Source organism: Ammospiza caudacuta, chromosome 6 (assembly GCF_027887145.1).
Source record: "Ammospiza caudacuta isolate bAmmCau1 chromosome 6, bAmmCau1.pri, whole genome shotgun sequence".
Taxonomy (NCBI): Eukaryota; Metazoa; Chordata; class Aves; order Passeriformes; family Passerellidae; genus Ammospiza; species Ammospiza caudacuta.
Window position 1 is genome coordinate 51,984,721 of NC_080598.1, and position 11,084 is coordinate 51,995,804.

Sequence of the window (11,084 nt, forward strand, 5' to 3'; positions counted from 1 at the left end):
TGTTTATATCCTTGTAAACACAAAGGTAATTTTATTTTATATCTACATTTTAATATTCCATAGATTGCTGACAATGCATAATATACAAATAGTAACTCAAAATATTTAACTTTTTAGGGTCTAAGTAGAAGGAAAATGTATTAAAATGTATTAAATGTTAGTAAAATAATTTCAGATCTCTTATTTCTATAAACTACGCACCTATTAACCTTCTTTGTCTTAGGGAAACTAGGTGATGAGTATATCCTTAAAATTATGAAGGACAAGCTCATGTCCATGCCTTGTAGGAATCAGGGATATGTTTTAGATGGGTTCCCAGAGACCTATGAAGAGGCAATGGAGCTTTTTAGAGGTGTGTACTGCTTGATTTGGTTTTGTTGCTGGTTTTGTTTTTATTGCTGCTGATGTTGTCATTATCATTGCTGTTCTCAGAGCCATACTATTTGAGTGCATCAGCACTGTAAAGACTGCAGTGCAAGATACAAAACTAAGTTTTGTGATGTGTGATTATTAGAATGTAAGAAAGACTGTAATGCATCTTATTTAATTTATGCACAAGATAATTTTTAGACTATCTTTCCTGGTAATGTAAAAGTAAATGCACAAGCATGGAGGATGCTCTCTTGTCCAGCTCCAATTAAGCAAGCTCTGTAGAAGAATTTCTTCATAATGTTTAAGGGCTACTGAATGAGGGGATCCAGCCAGTGCACCAGTACATATTTTGTGGGCCAAATTACAGTGTATTTATTAGGTAAGCTATTGTAGATACACACATTTCAAATTGTGAGCAAGCACTGTCTATACATTAAGACCAAGAATCATCTTCATGTTTAAATTATAACTGAGGTTTGAAGGTACAGGAGAATAGTCTTGTTCAGCTTAGTATGCTGTTCTGCAAATGGTCATGCTCAGCTGGTACTTTACAGGCAGTTTTACTGACTATTCATAAAAGCAGACCCTTAGTAGCAAAAACCATTTTAACAGAGTTGTAAAATATTTCTACTCATTGTTCTGAGCCTTGTCTCTATTTTTTGCAGAATAATTTATTGGGCAGGAGGAGAGGCCAAAGATAAGACAGCAGTTTTAAAATTGGACATGTTTAAAAATTGTATGTGCATGTAGATACATCTGTGGTATAGGCAAACAACTACTAGTGTCCCAAGGTACAATTCTGGGGTGCCTGGCAACATGAATTACTTACTGAATTCTCTAAACTGGTGTCAAGGTTAAATTAATTTCCAATTATTATTAAAATTTGGATATTGGCAAACCTGTGTTTTACTTTGCACATTTTTAGCAAATAAAGTGATATTGTTGCTTCAAATGAAAATGTCAATTATTTCTTACTTTTGTTTTAGTGGAAGAGGAAGAAGGAGAAGAAGAAGAGGAACAAGCAGCAGGCAAAATGCCTAAATTTAATCAAATTATCATACCTGGTAAGTTCAATAGATTTCTTTATAAATAAACTGAGTAGTTTAATTTTCTAATTAAATAAACTGATGAAAAATTGCTGCCACCAACAAGAAGTCTAAAATATTACTCCATCTGTCCCTGTTTAATTTAACTTAAAAAAAAATCTATTTCATGTAATGCTGCTGCCCTCATATTTAAAAGTGAACAATTAATCATAGAATCATTTAGGTTGGAAAAGACCACTAAGAGCATCAAGTCAAACCCTAAATCTTGCACTTCCAAGTCCACCACTAAACCATGTTCTTAAGTGTCACATCTCTCAAATACCTCTAGGGATGGTGACTCAGTCATCTCAACTTCTCCAACAGCCTATTCCAATGCTTGGCCAACTTTTTGTTGAAGAAGTTTTCTTAATTAAAAGGAAGGGTTTGGTTCAGTTTCTGGGTTGTTTGTTTGTTTGTTTGTGTTTTTTTGTGAAAATGCCACCAACTGTTGGCTGATAACAACAGTAGTGGCTGTCTTGTTGTGATTACAGCAGCTTAATGGAATAAAAATGTAATGCATTGGTTATGCTGAGAATTAAAATAGAGTGGATTTAATCTATGTAGAAATTGCTTTATCCTGCTGTTTTTGCTTGATTCCTTTGGAAATTTTGTATATATTCAAACAATATGTTCTTCTTCACAGAATTTATTTTTTCTTTGATGGCATCTGATGAATTCCTTATAAACAGAATAATACAACTTTCAGAGAGTGAAGTTGCTGGAACTCAATATACTGAGGAGCAGTTCCTGGAAGCTCTGAAGCACTTCCGCAAGATAAATGCTGATGATGTGACAGTTCTCAACTATTTTGATGAACTTGAAATACATCCTCAGTTTGTTGGTAAGGAATAATAAAATTAGTAGATATAACATGAATAAAAAATTTTTGTTCTTACAAATGTAACACTTGCAAAAATCAAATAGTAAGTATCCATATATAAATAATATTTTTATTAACATTGCAGAATACATATACAACAAGCACATAATTATATACCTGCAAAAATATTCTTTTACTGTTAACCTGTTTGTAAAATTTGCATTGTTAGTTGTTCATTTTTGTAATTTTAATTATTAGAATAATTTTGTGACTTAGTTTACAGATCTCTGTACTGGCATCCTTTCACATATGTGTAAGAGTACATTTTCATGGACATATACATCATGGTTCCTTATATTTTTTTTTCTTTAGATTTATCCACTGATGCTATTGTCCTCAAAAATTGGATTTGTTACCTGGTGGGCAAAAAACTAATAATTACACCCTGAAGAGAGGCATTGATTGTTGTTTCAGACTTGTGCTAACCTCTGTGCTGGGTGGTAGTCCACAAATCAAATGCTCCTACTGTCAAAACTTTTGACTATTTATACATTTTACCAAACCAAGGGATTAGTGTTTATTGGCTAAATATTACATAGTTCTCTTATTAATTAGTATTCTTCTCTTGGGTAATTATTCTCTTGCTTCCTATGCTCAGTGTTACTCTTCTTTTGGGTCAGTGGGTTTTTTGTGTTGGTGGTCCTTGAATATGTTGGTGGTTGTGATTTCCTCACTGCTGGCATTAACTTTCACCCAGCTGGAGCTGATTTCAGCACAATTTCTCAGTTGGCTTTATTCATTTCTTCCTTGGGCGTTCTGCCAAATGCCCTTATGGCCTGCAAACGTTGCATTCTTTGTGTCCACTATCAGTGGTAAATCCTTCTTCCCCAGTTTGTTAATGGCTCATTGGTCTGAGATCATTGAGTCTCGTTCAGGCCTACACCTTAACAAGGTAATTCAAGGAACAAGTAATTTGTTTTTGTAACACCTGGACATCATTTAGAGCTTGCTGTCGGTTTCATGGGTTAAACCTTCCTTCTTGTTGATCAAGCTTGAAAGTATGCAAAGATGAAACATCAAAGTACATAATTTCTTAAAAAAAAATTTACGTTTTCCACATTTTGCAACCCCATGACAACATGTGGGTAATCTGTAAATTAAGAAGCATTTAAGAAAATTACTAGAAATCAAAAGTGGAAGCCTGAGACTGAATCTGTTTTGCACTATACCTGTATGAGAGAAAATTTGTCTTCCCTGCATACTATCTAGAAAATTGTGATCACTGGGAAATCTTAACTATAATCTGATTATTCATGCCAGTGAGATCAGAGTGACAGCATTCTAAAGAAAAGGTGGGTTTTAGGGGGGAGAGGAAAGGAAACAAAGAGGGGCGAGACCTCTGCAGCTAAAATCAAACTGCTGATATTTGCAATGTCTATTTGAGATGAATTATGAAAAGTTAATTGTCCAACCCCCTAGCCACAAGTGATTTTCCAAGATTTTTATTTATTGTCAGTCATGGAGATTATTTTGAAAATAATAAGATATAAGTGTTGTTAGGAAGTGTAGTAGTGGGAGGATATAGTGAGTTAGTGTAATTATTTTAGAATTGAGGAAATTCTACAAGTAAATGTATGAAATGGTAAATATTAAGGTCTGGTGTCACCAACTGGTCATATTCCTAGCTTATACACTTCCAGATATGCAAGTAGAGGCGCTGTCAAAGAATTATGCCTCAAGATTATTCTTCAACTGTAGCCCATTCCAAATACAGAAACTCACTTGCCTACTGATTTTAGTTATTGCAGTATCACAACCATGACAATCCAGATGGTTTTCATATTGGGTGTATAGCATTGGTTTTCATGTTCAAATGAGCATCATCTTTATGTCCTGTTTGTCTCAGAAGTGTCTCCTTACCCATGTTCAGATTCCTGGTTGTTACCCATGGAGGCATGCAGGTGTGTTGCTTCTGCTGTAAAATGGTAGGAACAGATCACAAAGATAACTCAGCCATTAACCCCTCCATTCTAGTCGATGTTCCAGCTGGATTTTCAGATGCATAGAATTAAGTAGCAATGGATTTTAGCAGAGACCCAACTGCTTGCTCAGTTATATTCCAAAGAAGTTGTTAAAAATTGTGCCTGTGATTTGTTAAATGTTGTTTCAAAATAATAAATATTTTTTCCACCTTAAATTAAAAAAATTGTAACATGGTTTTATGTATCATTTTTATGATTATTATTTTTTCTGAGTCTGAAATATGATTAGTACAAAGGAGTGGGCTTCAAGATTCTGGAAACTCTGCTTTGATGACTCACTATATGAAGACTGCAAGTTGGTTATCTTGTGTCTCATTTTTCTCATTTGCAAACTGGGAATGTTGACAGGCATGTTAAATCTTATACAAAAAGGCATGTTAAAGTTACAACAGCAATCCCTTTAAAGACATTAATTTGTGAACTCCTTCTCCAGTGATCTTTCCTCTCAGCTAGCATCAGTGCTAACTTCATTTCTCATTTAAATTGAATTAGGTTTTTAGGATAAATGTAGCTAATTCTGATTGCTGTAAAATGAACATTGTACCCTTCTGTGGCCATCCAAGAAAAAAATGCAGTCTTTGAGACCTCAAATTCAACATTGAAACCATTCTTAGCAATACTTTAAATGACAAGAAAAGTTATTTTCATTGTAATTTGTATGTCCAGGCGCAGCTAAAATTGTCGGAATGATGGGCTGCTTGCTATAGCAAATGTACTGCTTTAATTTGGAATACTTCAGGAATGCAATTCCTGATTTTTGAAAGAAGGAGCTGTAAAATAAGCTTTATCACATAGAATTATGTTAGTTTCCTCCTCAATTCATGCTCAGACTTTGGATTTGAGGTCCAAATCACAAACAATTTAACTCTTGGAAAAATGGTATTAGTATTTGAGAGTCTGATTTGCCTGAATTGGTGATTAGAAAGAACTGGGAAAAAAGCTTTGCCAATGACTTCCAAAATAACTTCCTAAAGAGCTGTGGAGCTGGGGCGACTGGTTTCTCATCTAAATTCTGTATTATGATTCTTCTTTTCCCCTCCATCTGCATGTCTCCTTACCCACTTCTGTGCTTTTACACATTCCACTTCCTGCCCCTCAACAAATACTTTACCTCAGTATTCTCTCCCTTCAAACAACCACTTTTCCTCTTTTCCATGTACATTCCTGTACTGTTTCTGTTTCAGTGTGTGTTTCAGCCTCCACACACTGAATACATACAGAAACTAGGGAGCCCTGGAGAAAGTCTTCATTCTTCTGTATTTTTTCTTTTTTCTTGTCAAGTTTATTGTGCAAGTAACTTCCAGCAATTAGAAGTAGAGAAGGAATAAATGAAAGAGAAGGTCTTGTTCAGTCCTTGTGTTCCTACATGAAGCTACAAATTTGTTTTGTAAATATAACACAGTAAGATATTGACTGGAGAAAGGTCTGTGTATTTGTAAATCTGCATGAGTGAAACCATAGGAGTTTGTGCCACATCCTAACAACCTATTGTGTAGCATTCAGGGAGGAGAAAAGGAGAAAACTGATGGTTTTGTGCATCTGGAGAAGTTGACATAAGATTGGTGCCAGGAACGTCTCTGAGATATGGTAGTTGACCTCTTTTTTGGGTTCAAAACCTGGGCAAGCTTCAATGGTTAAACAATCGTTGTAAAATTTATTTTAGTATGTTTCTTTCTTACATCAGCTTAAGAGGCAAAGTATTTCAGATGAAACTGGTAAAGAAAATCAGATTTAGAAAACTTCATTCTATGTAACAAAAAGTTGACATTTATAAGCGATTGAAAACAACATCTTTTACTTTAAAATTCAAATAACATGAACACAATTTTTAGGCCTTGCATAATACTTGAGGATAGTTGACAAAACCTTGAAATGGTTCTCTCTTTTATTATTTAAAAGATGTAGCTGTATATGAAGATTTTGAAAACAGACTTGCTGTATCAAAGATCATCAAGGAAGTTGGAGAACCTCGGAATTATGGTTTGACAGATGAAGAAAAGGAGGTTTTGCAACGCCAGGCAGCTGAGGAACAGCTTGCCAAAGAAGCTAAAGAAAAAGCTGAACAAGAGCGTAAAGAAGATAAGGAAAGGGAAGAAAGAAAGGAGAGATGGGAAGAGTGGGTAGGTTAATACTTTTTTTTTTTGAAAACATTATTATTTATGTGTTTTAGATGACTTCAAGTAATCTGTTATGTAAATACACTTGGGAAATGTAGCATAAATTCTCTTGTTCCTTGTATCCTAATTTAGGTTTGGGTTAGGCTATCTCCACAGTGCATTTCAAAGCCCATCTTACATAATATGCTTTTTTTATTACAGACATAGCATTTTTTTGCATTTTGGTATCAGCATGTCTTTAAAACACTTTTATAGTACTCTTGTTGCTGCTATGCTGTAGCTCTTCTATTTTACCATTTATAAATATCTACTACAATCAGCGGAGACTTTCCTTACCAAGTCGAACAGGACTTTTGTATTTGCTCAGTTTACTTCTAAGCGCCTGACTAAGTCTTAATTATCAAACTAGATTTTTAGCTCAACACTGACCCAATCTTCCAGCCTACACTGCAGAAAGGTTTCTGAGCCTGCAAGAACGTGTGTAAGAGCTGAGTACTCAGTTCGGTAAGGACTACCTGATGCAGTCTGAAGGATGGTTTTTGTTTGCTAATAATCTAATAAGTACTTGGTATATAGGCTAGCTGACCCCAGAAGACTTGCTCGTGATGCTTTTTCCTTATTTACCTTTCCACACCCAAGGACAGTTTAGTTAAATGACCTGAAATTGGTACTGTAAGAATGTTCCTGTTCACACCCAAATTCAGGCCGTCTCACCAGAAGAGAAGTCTATTGTCTTCTTCTAGAGTTATTTAAAAACAAACTAATCCTTCCTTGGAAAAGTCCTTTTCTTATATTTCAATGCCCATACACATCTATTGGGTAATAATATGCTGAAATTACTGACAATTAAAGAAAGATTTACATTCCTCTGATGTTGGCTCATATATAAGGGTTTTCTAATATCTGATTGTTTACAGCTTCATTCAGCATTAAACAGCATTTTGTACCCTGTGAAGTTCTTAAGAATAGCTAACACAATTTAGCTAGATTCAATCCAAGCCATCTACCTTTAAAAGTGCAAACTGCATTAATCAAAGCTGAAGTAGGGTTAGATAAAACGTGTGTTTAAGGTTATGATCAGATCTAAGCAACTGTTCATTTGCCCTTGACACTGTAAATTAGCTGCTGTCTCCGAGTAGTGGCCAAAGACCACTTGCAAGATTTATTCAATAGCACTCCTGAATTGTGTGAATAAGGTAAAAATTGGTGTATCTGTTTCATCTGAATATTGCTTTTGTGTTTTGCCTGGAGTATAGAAAAGCAGTCTTCAGAGTATCATCTGTTTGCTGTATCTCTATATGACTCAGGCTACTGATGAATAAAATGAGTGAAGAGAGGACAATGAAAATGAGTTGCAGAAATCTTCTGGCTAAAGCTGGTGCAAGTATGCATGCTACTAAGTGCTATTGAATGGAAGGAAGAAAAGCTTGCAGCAGTTATATTCCCTCATCCCTCTTACTTTTTGAGTGTAAAAATATAATTTGATTTAACCTGAATTCAGAAATAAATTTAGCTGGTGGAAACAGATGTTCACTGTGGTTTTAGTGACTAGTTTAGTTTATTTGACTCTCAAGCCCCTCAAAAACATTGATGAAATACGAATAAAACAAATAAAGGGAACCAAAGAGAAACAAACGCCACACAATTAACAAATTAAAAAATTAGAAAGCCAGGGCTCTCTACTGAGTAAAAATATTCTCCGTCCCTCCAGTTAAAATAAGCCTCAAGAAACCACCTGTGTTTTGCAATAGTACTAATTTTTGAAGTGCTACAGTGTATTTCAACTGTTTTGCCAAATACCTTATGGAAACAGGACCACTGGAAGACTTGAGACTAAACCTCCTTTTAGGTGTTAAAGAAAAAAATAAAATCATTTTAGTAAAGAGATTATGTCAGTCCTTATTATGTTCAATTCTGTACCCTCAGTGTGTTGTGTGCTCTAAATATAATAAACAGTTAATAATTATTACTGTCAGCTTGTTCTTTAAAGTTCTGTCCACAGCTTCTAAAACTATTTTTTCCCTCTAGACCAGCACTATTATTTAGCCAAGTGTTATTTGATGGATTTTATAAACATATTTTTTCTTTATTAATTGTAGATTAAACAGCAGGAGGAAGTGAAAAAACAGGAACAAGAGTTATTGGAGGCCCAGTCTATTCCCCTACGAAACTATTTAATGAAGCATGTCATGCCAACACTTATGCAAGGGATAAATGAATGTTGTAGGATCAGGCCCGATGACCCAGTCAATTTTCTGGTAAGGTGATTATGTTTTATTTCTTAAATATTTTTGAATACTCATATAGACCCAAATAATCTCTATTAATGAAAGGACTTAAATTTCCTCCCCACTTGCAGGACAGTAACTAATTAGTGATTAGAATCTGCAGTTCTGGTGACCAGCAATTATAGTGAAAATTAAAACCCAGGAACTACTCCTCAAGGGATCAGCTGATACTGTGTATCAAGGGAAGGATCCAGTGTAGTTAAACAGTAATAGGACAAAAATCACTACCAGAATCTGTTTCCCCTTAGTATGTGCACTTTGCACATCTTATGTACCCTGACAATTCTGCTGTGCCATAGAGGACTACAAGTTAAAGAACTGTTTTACATTAGGCTTTCATTTCCACTAGACTGATTTGTGCCAATGAACCTGTTATGATATCTGATAGCTGGAGTTAGGTGCCTCAAAAGAGGGTCCACAAACAAAGAAATCCCTGAGCAATTACATCGTTACAATCCAGACTTCTCATCCCTCACAGGACATCCCTCATGGGACCAAGAGCTCTATGAGGCTCTGAGATCTGGTTGCCCTTCATTGGTTTGCTCTCTGTTACCAAGGGTTTGCTAAAGGGTCACGTCCACACCCTGTTAGGTCGGTTTCAGTGGGCTTTTGGTTGGTCCTGGTTGTTACAATCATGTGGTTGTTACGGTTCATATACCATGATCTATGGGCTGTCTACCCCAGCTATTAATTTTTAAGTAATGTTTAAGCTGCATCTTTGTCTATTCTATTATTAATGTTCAGATTGTTAGTGCCAGGTTTCACTGCAATCCATCTTTGACTTAAAAACATAACCATATGGTTCAGATAAAGTTCAACCTGCAGCCTAAAAATTCTAACTACTTATGCTTACTTTCAAATGATTTTAAATTTTTAACTCTTCAGAAAGCAGGACATCACTCTCCCCCCGCTACCCCCACCCCCTGGCACAACTGAACACGTTGTCATAATGATAAATGCAAGCTCTTTGGTAATTCCCTTCACAATACACACATAAATAAAGGAAAAAATCCTGTAGGACATTCACAGACTAATTCCAGTTGCAAATGACCTCAGGACAGTATCCAGCTCAACTTGGGGCTGCAAGCAGGGTCAGGTCATTGCACTCAGACAGGAATCCAGGTGGTGTAACGTTATTGCTGTGCTGCTGTTCTGCCTGCACGTCCTGACCAAGCTGTTTACAAGCTGAAACAGAGGATTTTATAAATCAAGCAAAAGATTGAAATGAAGGCAGTTGTGTTACAATTCAACTTCAGGCACTAAGGAATGTTTTCTTTTTGCCTGCTGGTGAGTGATAGCTACCTGTAGCTGTAGATCTTCCCTCATAACTGAATAGCTTTTAAAGATCAGGATCAGTGGGTCTAGAAATCAGGTTCTAGGGTACTCCCTAGACCTTTCCTTGGAGTGACAAAACTGTTATAAATGGCTCACTTCCTTCTCTTGCCCACGCTAGAAACAGTGACTGCTATGAAGAGTGTGAGTGAGGTCAGGGTGGTATTTTGGATAGTCTTTGGGGGAAAGAGTTTTCTCTCACATAGAGACATTTTCTGCCATAAGCTACATTTAATACGTTCTTAAGTGTTGTTTAAAGCAATGTTATCCACTATATCTTTGTTATTTTGCATATATTTTGAAGTTGGAGATGTGAAAATAATTGTAGTTTTGAAACTCTTCTGTTTACAGGCAGAATATCTCTTCAAGAACAGTCCTGATATCGACTGGAATAAACGTTAAATCCTAGCTGCAACAGGAATTGTGAAACAAAAAGGGAGAAAATTCCTAATACATTTTAGATAAAAAAGACTTAGTTTCTCATGTTATTTTTGTTTAGGCTTACTATGCAATCTTCATTTTTATTTATATACTTTATTACTATTTTGTACTGGATTTTTAATCCTCTTCTACAACATTCCATTTGCTGTACGTATTGATTGATACATTTACACATCCATATATTATTTTCCTAATCCTTAGTGAATGTAGGCAGCTAGCCTGAGAAAAACTTTTATTAAAAAAAGAAAAGTATTTCTACTGAAAAAGGAAATAAATAGAAGCAGCAAACTCTCTTATTTCCCCTCCTAGTTACCAAGAGGCAAAAATTCACACAATACAGTCTTCTTGTGCTTCTCTGAAGACTGACTGGTAAACAGGTTACCAACACAGGTATGTCATAAAACCTGTGCTTTACTTTGGTATCAAACACATGGCTGTAGAACTCACTTAATGATCTTCAGCATTCAACACTAGATAGATATTTTTTAGAGATTCTTGAAGAGTTTCCAGCACATGGCTGTCCTTCTCAGTTTTGCTGACTTCATCCAGCTGTCACAGGAACCATATCTGTGCTGACTGAGATCGAA

General features: G+C 35.5%; 1 protein-coding gene across 1 annotated transcript in view; it reads left to right on the forward strand.

Moving 5' to 3' along the window:
- The window catches only part of AK7 (adenylate kinase 7), a 29,122-nt gene extending 18,313 nt beyond the window's left edge, over positions 1 to 10,809 (forward strand). Inside the window, exons 13-18 of the mRNA XM_058807684.1 lie at positions 224 to 352; positions 1,365 to 1,436; positions 2,101 to 2,298; positions 6,219 to 6,439; positions 8,536 to 8,694; positions 10,408 to 10,809. Of these exons, the coding sequence (XP_058663667.1) occupies positions 224 to 352; positions 1,365 to 1,436; positions 2,101 to 2,298; positions 6,219 to 6,439; positions 8,536 to 8,694; positions 10,408 to 10,458 (830 nt within the window). The 3' untranslated portion in view covers positions 10,459 to 10,809. The remainder of the gene's footprint in view (positions 1 to 223; positions 353 to 1,364; positions 1,437 to 2,100; positions 2,299 to 6,218; positions 6,440 to 8,535; positions 8,695 to 10,407) is intronic.
- Positions 10,810 to 11,084: the final 275 nt, after the last annotated feature.